General features: G+C 43.8%; 1 protein-coding gene across 3 annotated transcripts in view; it reads right to left on the reverse strand.

Annotated features, from left to right (window-relative positions):
• The window catches only part of DNAAF9 (dynein axonemal assembly factor 9), a 132,609-nt gene extending 119,820 nt beyond the window's left edge, over positions 1–12,789 (reverse strand). Inside the window, exon 1 of one of the 3 annotated variants that reach the window (XM_065597288.1) lies at positions 12,421–12,789. Coding sequence is in view for 2 of the 3 variants with exons in the window: in XM_042855612.2 (XP_042711546.2) it covers positions 12,421–12,521 (101 nt within the window). In the remaining variant the exon portion in view is untranslated. The remainder of the gene's footprint in view (positions 1–12,420) is intronic. The other 2 variants (XM_042855612.2, XM_042855613.2) reach the window with 2 other exon arrangements.
• Between the last annotated feature and the right edge of the window lie 419 nt (positions 12,790–13,208).

Here is a 13,208-nt window from a genome sequence, read left to right on the forward strand (position 1 = left end):
GATAGAGAGATATGCACAGTTGTTTGCTCCCCCAGGTATTAATACATACTCTGAGTAAATTACTAAATAGAAAGTGATTTTATTAAATACAGACAGTAGGATTTAAGTGGTTCAAAGTAGTAACAGACAGAACAAAGTAAGTCACAAGCAAAATAAAACAAAATGCGCAGATCTATGCCTAAACAAACTGAATACAGATACTTTCCTCACCAGTTCCAGAATGCTCCCTTCTACAGGCTAATCTCCTTTTAGCCTGGGTCCAGCAATCACTCACACCCCCTGTAGTTACTGTCCTTTGTTTCAGTCTCCTTCAAGTATCCTGGGGGGGGGGGTGGAGAGGCTCCTTCTTTAGCCAGCTGAAGACCAAAATGGAGGGGTCTCCCCTGGGTTTAAATAGACTCTCTCTTGTGGGTGGAGACCCCCCTCCTCCCTCCTCTGCAAAGTCCAGCTCCAAGATGGAGTTTTGGAGTCACCTGGGCAAGTCACATGCCCCTGCATGACACAGTCTTTGCAGGCTGACGCCATTGTCCACATGGCATCTTGCATGTCTCCAGGAAGACTTCTCATGTGGATTGGAGCATTCCAAGATGCATTGTTCCCCAAGTGTTTCCTGATCAGGTACTTAACCTGGTGAATTCCTTCCTAAAGAAGCTGACCAAATGCCTCACGGAGCTTACTTAGAAATCAAGCAAGCATACAGCCAGTTATATCATACATACATTTATAAACGTCCCCCCATAAAGCCTTATGGGGTACGCTGTCACACCTAGTTTTTTTTCCATTTGCATGTCACCTTTAAAGAAATTATGGTTCACTAGTTCCCAGTTTTGAAAAACTGAAGTACCATGTGACACGGCTACTTTTAGATACCGTATTAGAATGAAGCTAAAAATGAAACCAGATATTTTACTACATTGAAAACAATTAGTGCTATCACCATCAAATGTTGTATCGTTTGTTATAGTGATATACCAGTCATCTGACAATTAAAATATGTGGGACAGGAATCATGTCCCAAGAGCTTAAACTAATTTCTGACAACATCTGGGGAAGTGAGAAATATGAAATAATAGGAAGAAATGAAGAGCAAATGTAACGCCAACAGGCTCCAGTCATTGGCATGTGGGATTGAACCTGGGGCCTCTGGAACTTAGTGCATGAGCCTCTACCGCATGAGCTAAAAGCCAACTGGCTGTTAACTAAGGCTGTAGAGCAGACTCATTTAACTCTCTTTCTAAGTGGTCTCGGTGCCACTAGATGGGACAGAACACCACAGGCAGAAGGTGTGTGGGTTACACAAAGACCAGGGTAAAGCAAAGTTTACGCGGTTACTCAGTGAGAGCATTGCACAGAATGATGGACTAGCCAAGGTATGGTTTTTTTTGTTTGTTAAACAGATGTCTTAATCATTATTTTGTAGTGCACTGACTCAATAGTTTTTTCTTAAATTCCCAACATGGAAACCCAAACCTAAGAAACGTATTGAAATTTTCCCAATACTTTTTCAATTAAATTTCTTTATTCAGTGTGTACTTGAGATGGAATCCTCATATTTCCACCTACTAACCAATTTATTACCATACAAAGTTCAACATCAACAAAAAGTTTCATTCAATAACCCCAAAATATAGGAAATAAAATTATAGTTCAGATTATACATGAATTGTTTGTGCCAAGTTCACTACATAACCTTCAGCAGATCAAGTTTTCTTTACCTCATTTGAGAAATAAAAGTTACCTTTACCTAAGTGTTCTCCAAAGTATTTAGATACCTAATAGGTTTGTGAAAAACCAACTCTTGCAAAAAAAAAAAAAAAAAAACCCACACAACACACACCACACACTCATTTCATTTTTGAGCTTCTATTTTATTCAAGTATTTACATACAAACCCACATTTGAAAGTTGTGATATTGGAAATGTTACGCTCTTATGTCTATCTCTGAATGAAAACTTTTTTCTAAAATGTTAAAAGTAATTTAATGAGAATACCAAAGCTCTTGTAATGTCTACTACAGAACAAGTTATAGATCTATTGAGACATTGGGGGGGAGGGATAGTTCAGTAGTTTGAGCATTGGCCTGCTAAACCCAGGGTTGTGAGTTCAATCCTTGAGGGGGCCACTTGGGGATCTGGGGCAAAATCAGTAGTTGGTCCTGCTAGTGAAGGCAGGGGGCTGGACTCGATGACCTTTCAAGGTCCCTTCCAGTTCTAGGAGATGGGATATCTCCATTAATTTAATTTAATTTAATTGGTGATTGGAGAAAGGGCCATTGCTACTGACCAGAATCACAAGAAGACAACTGAATTGAGAATGGTCAGCTTTTCAGAATATCTGCTCACCTCTCCAGCCATCTCTGCATCAGTTAAGCATTTTTGGGCACATTTGGATTGATTTAGTCTGACCGAAACTTTGCCTGAGCCATGTAGTTGAGCCGACCTAACCCCTGCTGTAGACAACGCCAGGTCAACAGAAGAATTCTTCCGTTGATTTAGCTACCACCTCTTGGGGAGGTGAGGTAACTACAGCCCCTAGAGAGCTCCTCCTCTCACTGTAATGAGTGTCTACACTCAAGTGCTACAGCAGCACAGCTGCTGTGCTGCCAGTGCAGCGTTTCTAGTGAAGACATAGCCCAAGTAATAGGCAAGGTGCTGAAAAGGTCAAGTAGACTGGCAAACATTTGTCAATATCTAAAGGCATATGCAAGAGTGATAGGTCTGACAAGTTAGCAATTGTTATTACAACTACTACTGTGTTCTTGCAGTTTTCCTTACAGAAAAGCAAAATTTTAATTTTGGACAAATGTGTGTGTGGTTTTATGTATGAGGACTGATCTATGTATGAGGACTAAGCATACAATGTTAATGCCACAGTATTTTTGTTTCATTTAATAAAGTCTTAATACCCCCCCCACCCCAGATTGTGGAAAAAACAGCCACCTTCCTTATTACTCTTAATTGCATCCTGTATTCCTACATCTAATTTATTCAGTGCACTACACAGCGACTTCCTTTTCCTGTTGTTTCCCAGTCTGATATTACTGATGAAAGGGGCAGAAACAGAGTGCCATTAAAACGGATTCCCTGTTGAGGGTTGTAGACTAGTTTGCCATATGTCTGAGCCATAACCACAGCTGTGGTAAGTGGGTAAACGATATTATTCAGCAGATGTAACGGATGTAATTCCACTGCTGTACTGAAGTGTTGCTTTGCGTATGCTTTGTTTCACATTGGCAAACGTTACACTCCTCCCACAGAAATGTCTGAAACTGCCTAACACATGGTGAAGTTTAATTTCATAGATGTCAGTGAACCAAAGAAACCGAAAGACCCACAGCACAATTATTCAAAATCTACAAGCAACTAAAAGATGTCTCTTCAGGAGCTTAAACAGATATTTGCTGTCTGTCTGGGAATAAGAGGTTTGCCAAATGACGTTTCCTGCTCTCACACTGCACTACAACCATTTTTTAAAATAGAGTCCAAAGGGCTCTCCTATTGTTTTTACAACAAACGTCACTCCTCAGCAGTTGCCAACAAAATGTATCCTGGCCTGCTGTTATTGCCATTGTAGCCATAGGCCTGACTCAAATATAAATTGCCAACAGATTTAACATAATTGGCTATTTTGCAATACTGACAAAATGTTCACTTGGGAATAAAACATGAAAAATAAACTCATTTTCAGACAGAATAGCAAGTAGTAGTGGTCTGGATATATACCCCTGTTCTAACCTCAAACAATGGCAGTTTCAAACTCAGCAGTGAGGATAAAAATTGATGATTTTTATATGGATTCTTGTTTAAGTTTTTTATGTATACACACATTTATTTTTAAAAATAAACCTATTTAAAATGTAAAGATATGACAACATTTATATGAAGGCCTAAACTTCTTATAAAATGTAAAGTCATGTAAATTAAACAACAAAAATATTCAATAAGTACATGATGGCCGCTGAAATTTTAAAGAAAGTCAAACCAGTAAACTGGAATTCCCTAAACACCTGGAATCAGAATTTGTTGATGTACCCAGTCAGTTTTTGGACAGCAATAGCCACTTCTGCAGTGCCAAGAGAATATTTTCCTCATTTCAGTTTATTCAAATTAGTTCAGTTCAAAGACTAGTTCAAAGTTGACAAATTGATGGGGGTTGAAAAAGCAGGAAAGCATGTTTTCTTTTTCCAGTGTATGAATAAAAACTAGGGTGAGAGGATGAGATCTACTAGTTCTAAAAACTTGAAGGTGACAGTGATCAGAAATTCACTATCTCCCTCCTTGGTTTAAAAAGGGAGTTAGTTTTAAATGCAAAAAGCATATTTTGATTAAAAAAATTCATATATATCCAGAACATTTAAGGCAATTTTATCTAATTAAAAACAATTCTAAAATTATACTTGTGTATTTTTCACTGCATTCCAATTTCCATTCAAATGCAGCTTGACACAAATCATAAGTAAAAAATTAATCTGATAAATAAGAAACGCATCATTCAACATTTTCTAACATAGTAAAACATGCAAAGACCTTAATAAATCTATGTTAAGCTATAATTGCTTAAATAAATAGTCTATCTTCCTGGTTAGGAAAACACACCAAATTTCCTGTAAAGCTATATTTACTTGCAAATCAACAGGTTTTAATGGTTACCAATCAATGAGAATTAACCTTTAAGAAAAATACTAAAAAAGTACAAATGTAAACAAGATTAAAATCAATTAGGTAATTCATTTTGATTTAAATCAATAAACCCTGGGACTCAGTAATCAAAGTTTTTGGTTTTCAGAGTTACAAGGGCCTGACCACAAAAGAGCCAAATACCCTCAAAACTCACCAACTTCAACAGGAATTGTAGGTATTCAGCTTCTCTCAGGCTCATGCCGCAACTTTGTGAGTCCCTTGGCCCCCGCCGCTTCCCGCAGCTCCCACTGGCCTGGAGCAGTGAACCGCGGCCACTGGGAGCTGCGATCGGCCGAACCTGCGGACGCGGCAGGTAAACAAACCCACCCGGCCCGCCTGGGGCATTCCGGGCACAAGCGGCAGAACAAGTTTGGAAACCACTGTTTTAGAGGACCACATTTCATTCATTTTTTTGCTTTTTGTGTTCATGAGATTTAAGTCTGTTAGATTCATATTTTCCTCTCACTTTGTAATATTTGCTACTCCAGCTCTGTCTATACCACCTATTTCAAGTGTTTAATGAAGTTTTGAACCAAAAAAAAAAGTTGCTTGGGGCTCCCTCGGCAATTTAGCACATCTGAACACCACTACTGTTCTAAGAGTAAATACACCAGCACTCATGTCAGAATTCTGTTTTACAATAGACCTATAGGGTTGGAAGGGCCTACCTCAGAAAGACATCTAGCCCAGTAGCTCTCAACCGTGGTTACTACAAAGTCTTCCAGGGGGTATGTCAACTCATCTAGATCAGAATTTCTCAACATGGGGGTTGTGGGCCCCCGGGGGGGAGGAGGGGGTCACAGGATGGGTTTAGAAGCGTCACAAGTGCAGAGCTGGCATTAAGAGGGTGGTAAGCAGGGCAACTACCTGGGCCCCAGACTACAGGGGGCCCCATGAAGTGGGCAGTGGGGCTCGGGCCTCAGTCTCCTGAAAGGGGTACAGTAGTCTGGAAAGGTTGAGAACCACTGATTTAGCCCATCCTCCCATGCTGAGGCCACGTTTGTGTATTTGCATTTACACTAGATAGCTTTGCTTCCGTAATTCACCACCAGAGCAGCAGCTGTAACCATTGAATCTGGAGCACAAACTAAATGGCTTTCCCATTTAGATATGTGGGTAAAATTCTTTTGAGCCCTGTCTACACCACAGCTTCTACCACTAATACCATCAATAGAGATGCACTCATGGTGAATTACAGTTGAAGTTTGTTAGTATATAAGGCCATAGCCTCTCAGCTGTAGAAGCAGGGACTTAGGAAAAATCTCCCATATTGCAACCCCACACTGTCAAAGAATTCTGAGAGTCAGTTTGGCAGCCACATAATTCCTGACAACACAGTGACTACCAAAACAAATGCCTCCATCAAAAGTCTGTTCATCAGTACTTTAGATATCGAAAGTGATAAAGGAGGACACCTGGCTGCTCAAAGAATGGAATGTCCCCCAACCTTCTCCTTAACTGGGGCCCAGAGGAAAAAAGAGTGTCAAATGCCTGTAGGTTAGGACTAGGTTGCACCATCTGGTCCAAAACTACCCGCATTAGTAGGATGTGGTACATCAGCAGACCTAAAAATAATGAAAAGTAACTGAGTTATTACTTTGAGGACTTTGGCCCAACGTTAGTTGCAGTTTGCCGATGCAAAAGCTGCACTTGCTGTTAGCAAAATCATTGTTATTGCTCTATGAAGGTGGACTACTGATATCAAATACAGTAGTCCAGCACATTTGTTGGGCGTGGGCAAATCAAGAGTTGGAGCTACTAATACAAATGTCAGGCAGACATATTCGAACAGGAGTTTGTTTTTACTACAATCAAGAATCTCAATAATAATGGAAGGATTTAAGTACAAGTGAAGCTTTTCCCCAGGTGCAGATAATGAGAAAGCATATGCCAAGTGAGTATTACAACCAGAAAGGTTGCTCTTCTACTGTGAAGTAGACCTTGAGGGACTACTGATACCAATTTACAGAGCAGCCACTGGCCAGGCAAAACGAATTTTTCTTGTAGTTTGTACACAGGGAATGTAAAATAATATATTATTTCTCTCACACACACACAAATGTTGTTTCTGCAGTGATTCTGGGTGAAGTTTCTCTTGCTCCTGGAATAATTAAATCAGTCATTGATTACAGAGACAAAGCCATGTCTATCTGTCACATCAGTGAAAGTCAAATGGCACATGACTTTTGAAGGCTGAAGGATAGTGTAGATGTCATTTGAAGCAAAATAAATAGCAACTAAGTTTGTGATGCTACTTCTACAGTTTGGGCAATGTACTATATTTGTGAATGGTCACTGAACACAAAGCGATAGCACTTTTCAGCAGCCCAGCACTGTTGTTCTGATTAAATGCAGTGTTGGCTTGTATGCATGCTTTTTCATCATGTACCAAAACAATGCATTCTTTACATTAAACTTTTTTTCTTACATAAACGGGTGATAATTAAGGGAAGATACAATATACTAAACCAGGGATCATCTATTTTTTGTCACGGTCCAAATTTCTTGGTCAAGGTATAGTCAAGGTCCAGATTCCAGAGAAAATAATAATAATTAAAAAAAGATAAATAAAAGATTTCGGGGTCCATTCAAAACCATCTGGCAGTCCAGATTTAGCCCACAGTCTGCCTATTAACTACCCCAGTATTAAACCCTGAGCATAATTACACTAATGAAGGGAAGGTGTGAGATGGAGACAAAGCTGTGGAAAGGAAGCACACTGAAGAAATGGGGTAAGAAAATAATGTGGACCATTCAAAAAAAACACAAAAATCACCACTTGTCTGAACATCTGTTAATATATTGGTTCAATACCTTTCACTAAACTCCTGGAGCTCTCTTGCAGTCCCACTCTGCTGGTACTCAGCCAGTGGTCCAACAGTAGATTGCCAGCTGAAAAAAATGCAGATCTCTCTGGCTCCCTCTACTGCAGCCCCCAAATACCAGTCAATACTCTCATTCTGATGAACCATGTGTCAATTGCTAGCAGAAGTATCAGCCAATGAACCACGACTGGTTTTGCCAACTGAGGCATGGAAAAACCAGAGTGGGGGGTGGCATATGTGGGTGAATTGGGCCAAGAGGAGAGGGTATGTGGGTGGGCAGAGACTGAAGTCTCATGTTGTACACCCAGCTGAAGACAAAGGGGCATTTCAGAATGGTAATGCAAGAAGACAGAGACCTCTGTCTTCCTGGTTACGAGAGCTGTAAAAGATAACTGCCATTCTACCTGAAGCAGTGTAAGACAAGCCTAGTGTGGACCTCATAGTGTGCTGTTTTGTAACCGTATAGATGTAAGAACAATCAATTGCTGTACTACCATTTGATTTCTTTAATCTAGACAAGGATTTCACTCCTTGGCCAGTAGGTGTCAAGTAGATTTTTCAAGCCCTGAGTATCACTACCTACTCATTTTGATGTCTGTTTTTTTGTTTGTTTGTTTTTCCCCCCTATTCACATTCTCAAAACTTCACTGTTGAAAATTTTTTTAGTCATCTAAAAATAGAAGTTGAAAAAAATCTTGGTGAAGGCTTGTGGGAAAAATGACTAGAAAAAAAATATTTGTTTTACTTTTTTCTCAACTAAGAAAAATCTTTGCATTGAAAATAATATTTCATTAAGAAAGGTAACAAAAACATGCATCCCTCTCTTCTGTCCATCTCACTCCATGAGTGTCATCCCTCCTGCCCTTGTCCATGCTTTTCCTTAGTACCCTTAGACCTGGGTCTGCAGACAAAAGTTGCATCACTAACTACATACTCCTGAGGGCATTCTGCACCAAAAAGTTAAAAATTCTGCACACAATATTTTAAAATTCTGCAAATTCTCCTACCTCTGGCTTCACAGAGGTGGGAAACCAATGGGCAGATCCCCCCACCCCCATGGGACACAGACTCAGTGGTGAGGCTGCAGTCAACCTTGACACAACACAAGGGCCGGGCCTACCCCAGGCACCCTAGGGCCCTGCCTCTCCATGCCAGGTGCACCAAGTGTGGACAGGCAGGCTCAGCAGGGCAGGATCCTAGTGTGGAGGGGCTTAGTGTGGGGAGATCCAGGTGTGAGTTGACAGGGTTCTGTGTGGGACAATCTGGGTGCGGGCAGCTCAGTGGGGAATCCACAGGGGATTGTTGGGGTGTTCTGGGTCCAACGGTAATAGGATTCTCCAGGGGGGATCCAGGTGAAGGTGGTTGGGACTCAGCGGGAGGGGAATAGAGCTAAACAGGGGTTTCCGGGGGGGTCCAAATGCTAGGGGAGTGGGGTCGGGATCCAGTTGCAGCTGTTTGGGGGTTGGTGGGGTGGGGATGCAGGTGGCTCACCAGGGTGGTCCAGCTGCAGGGGGAGTGGGGCTCATCAGGGGGGTTCTGAGTGCAGGGGGGATGAGACTGGGTGGGAGGGTCTGGATGCATGGGGGTTGGGTGGATAGGGGAGTAGCTTCCTGTACAGTGATCCCTCCCCCTGCAGCTGAGGAGCAATGGGTGCAGGAAGCGGGGGGAAGTTTGCAGAGCTTCCTGCAGCTGGGGGAGAAATCGGGAGGGAGGGGGGTGTCTGACCCAGCCCCAGATGCCGTGCAGGGGAAGAGGAAGTTCCACCCTCTCCAGCACAGCGACAACTAGCAGCTGAGACTGGCACAGGGTAGAAGCTGGGTCTTCCCCAGTCCTGCCCCCTGCCCCACAGTGATTTACCTCTCTGCTGGCTGCCCTGGGCACCCAAAACATACTGCTGGGGAGGGTCGCATGACCACTCTTGTGGCTTCCCTTTGCTTCCCGGTCAGCAAGTCATTTTTCTGCGGGGACGCAAAGAAATCTGCAGGGGACATAAATTCTACACATATGCATGGCGCAGAATTCCCCCAAGAGTAACTACCCCAGTATAGTTAAGTCAGTTAACAAACAACCAAAAAACGTTTGTTGACACAGTAATACCCATATGAAATTACTTATAGAGATGTAGAGCTTATTCTCCCTCCATATGGGAATAAGCTATATCTGTGCAAGACACCTTTATACCAGTATAACAGCATGCACATTGTGAGTTGTACCGGTGCAACAATTTCAGTTAAAACAAAACACCTCTAACCAACCACTAGTATGAACATCTGCACATAGACCAGGCCTTAGCTGAAAACAAACATATCCACTACCATGCTTCCGTCCTGCCCGAACGTTCTTCATCTTTGGAAGAAGTGCTCAACTAATTTTGTTAGTCCACTAGTTAAATTAACCATCTCTAGTCCACAGGACAATGGTTTCAAAGACTTTTGAGAGGCAACCCACTTAAAAAGTCATAAAACTTTTCAAAGTGAAACACACCCCTTTCAATGTGTTTTCAAAATGAGAGTGTCATATGCAACATATATATTGTCCTCCATAATATACATAAAGAACAGCACAATTATACCTACGCACAATGTAAGCCTTCAGCAGGAATATGTCCTCAGCATCAAGAAATTTGGAGACAATTCCCTTAACCCTTCTACCCCTAACACACAGCCTCAGAAAAATTTCTGCAAAAACACAGCAGAGTGTGCCTCAATGAATATTCAAAAGGTACGATATGAAGGGCACTGAACATGAGGATTTTCCACTGAATGCCTATCTAAAATTCCCATATAAGAAAGCTATGAAACCTATTTAGAATTTTGCTTTAATAGTACCTCTCTCTCTCATCTAAATATTTCACCTGTCAATGGAACACCATGCCAGGCTTACTGAAGATCAAACTGGAAAAAGCACTTTAATAGACAGTGACTTTACATTTTTCCTACCTCTGAAGTAGTAACTTGTATTATAAAGTACAAATCACCAGTGTTATCCTTGTTTGTAAAATAAACTATATAGCTCTGCAATGGTTACTCAAGGGTGGACAGCTATTTATAATTCTATAACAAATAAATTTAACTTGTATTGTTAGCTGAGATTTTTTTTTACCCAATGTTTTCTTTAAAAAATGCATGTATTTTCACGCAAAAAATATTAAATTAAATCTGGTTCTATCCTTCACAAAAACAAAATCTCATTAAGAGCCAAGCAATAAATCAATTTTTGAAACGACACACTTCTTGGAAGACTTCTTTTAGCAGTTAAGTGTTCAGTAAGTTTTATTTAAGACAATTTAAGATTCTTTATTCCCTTTTCCTGATACAGTGCCCAGGATTTCAGTTATGAATGCCAATTTCCCAAGCACCCTACAGAAGTCCAGAAATTCTGAAGCACATGGAAGAGATCCAAGAAAAGTTATCTTGGGATGTTTCTCCATGATTATATACTCTAATAATTTTCCATTTGAGTTTGGGGGAGCAGGACTGTTTTGTTTTATTTTTAAGTTACTTCTATTAGCTACCCCAATTCTTATTGGCAGTCTGGGAGTATTCATTGCAAACAGACTCTTTTCCTCCCCATTTGAATTGAAAGTTACAGTGCATGAAGTGAAATGGAATGCCAAAAACAAATTAGCAGATGACATTTGGCATGTTAGTGGGAGGAGTTACAGATGCTGGCTGGATATGCTAAGGGAGCTCAAGACTCACAGATGTTTCTAAGGAATCAGAAATTCTCCAGGCAGCACTGAAACAGGATCATATATTCCAAGGTCACTTGTTCCCCTGAGCAGAGAGGCTTGAACAGAAACCATTTTCTCTTTTAGTAAATGAAAATTAAACCATATGGACTCAAAAGAACACTCCATTCAAATTTTACAATATATACTTTCCATTTTCAAATAAAAATGAAGCAGTATTAATTTTAAAACATCAACACCACAGCTGAAGGACAAGCAGTTTCAAAGAATAAGATTCCCCTTTCTCCTCCCCACCTCTCATGCCTAATTAAATTTCCCATTACACCAGGAAGAAGACTGTAACCTTCACACAACAGTTTTCTTAATACACTGCAAACAAACAGAAAGACCACCATTCTTTGAGCTAGCCTTGGAGGATTTCACACACAGGCATCTACCCTTAAAGACTGACAGTCCTATTTTTGGCTACTTTATGCATTTGTTTAGAAAAAGAGGAAGACATATTACAAAAAATATATATATACACATTTAGCCATTTTACATTTTGGCATCTCTGCAAAACCTTTTGTGGCGGCATTTTGGACGCTGCATATGCTAGATGCCGGTGACTATTCCCTACTTTATGCAGTTAACCACTGCCATATATTGCATTTTCATTATTCAGGGCCTCAGGCACCTCCTCCTGTTCATGGTGCTTTATACTCAAACACTTGATAATAATAGCCCTGTTTTAATACACCCACGTGCTCCCTCTCAGCCAGGCAACTGGAATCGGGTAAGAAAAATGGGCAGAGCCCTAGCAACCCAACAACAGCAGCTCCCTGACCTAACGCCTACAATGCCAGGGGAACCCCCCCCCTCCCCCCAAACGCACACCCATGCGCTCGCTGTCCGCACCCCATTTCAACCCCCCACCCTGATCGCCCGTCCCTCTATACCAACCCCAAACCAGCCCCCTCTCACAGGCCACCCTGCCCTCCAAATCCCCAACCCCAACCCCACGCCCCTACAACATCCCCCCTCCTTCCAGCTAACCACCCCAGCCCTATAATGGCCCCACCAGGCCCACCTAGCCACCCCCCCTCCACAGGCCACCCATGCCTCTGCCCCCCCCCCGTCCCCGCACGCCCCCGCCCCACTCCCCGCAGCCCCCCGATGCAGATGCTCCCCACTCCTGCCCCGCCCCCACGCCCCCACGCCCAGACCCCCAGGCGAGGCCGTTACCTGACGACGGACTCGGCGCCGCCGCGGGGCCTGGGGCGGCCCCTCCGCAGAGCGGCGGCCGGCGGGGGAAGCAGCAGCGAGGGCCTGGGCGGCAGCGCCATTGTGCGCGCGGGGCAGGGTGCGGGGCGCGGGCGGGGGGCGCTGCGCGGAGCCGGGCTGGGGCCGCCTCGCCCCGGGAGTCTGGGAGGGGGCGGGGCGAGAGCCGGACCGCACCACCCCGCCCGCTGTGGGAGGGGGGGATCGACCGCCGGCTCTCCGCCCGCAGCCCGGATTGAGGAGACCCCCGACCCCGAGCTGGAACGAGGTCTCCCCGATAGCGCCACCGCCTCTTCCCCGGCCCGGCCCTGCGGAGTAACCGATACACCCCCCCGCTACTGACAGTGGTACCGCCCGGCAACAGCCAGGGTGGGGGGGACACAGAAACCTGGCAGCCTCAGCCCCCCCCCCCCCCGCAAAAAAAACCCTAGCCCTGTCCCAGCTCCCGGTCACCTCCCTCAGCCCCCCAAAACACCCCCATTGCCACGCCCCCTCCCATCAGCCCCCCAAAACCCCTAGCCCCGCCCCCTCAGCCCCCCCCCGCAAAACCCCCTGGCCCCACCCCAGCTCCCCGTCACCTCCCTCAGCCCCCCAAACACCCCCATTGCCACGCCCCCTCCCATCAGCCCCCCAAAACCCCTAGCCCCGCCCCCTCAGCCCCCCCGCAAAACCCCCTGGCCCCACCCCAGCTCCCCATCACCTCCCTCAGCCCCCCAAAACACCCCCATTGCCACGCCCCCTCTTATCAGCCC

Source organism: Chrysemys picta, chromosome 5, assembly GCF_011386835.1.
Source record: "Chrysemys picta bellii isolate R12L10 chromosome 5, ASM1138683v2, whole genome shotgun sequence".
Taxonomy (NCBI): domain Eukaryota; kingdom Metazoa; phylum Chordata; order Testudines; family Emydidae; genus Chrysemys; species Chrysemys picta.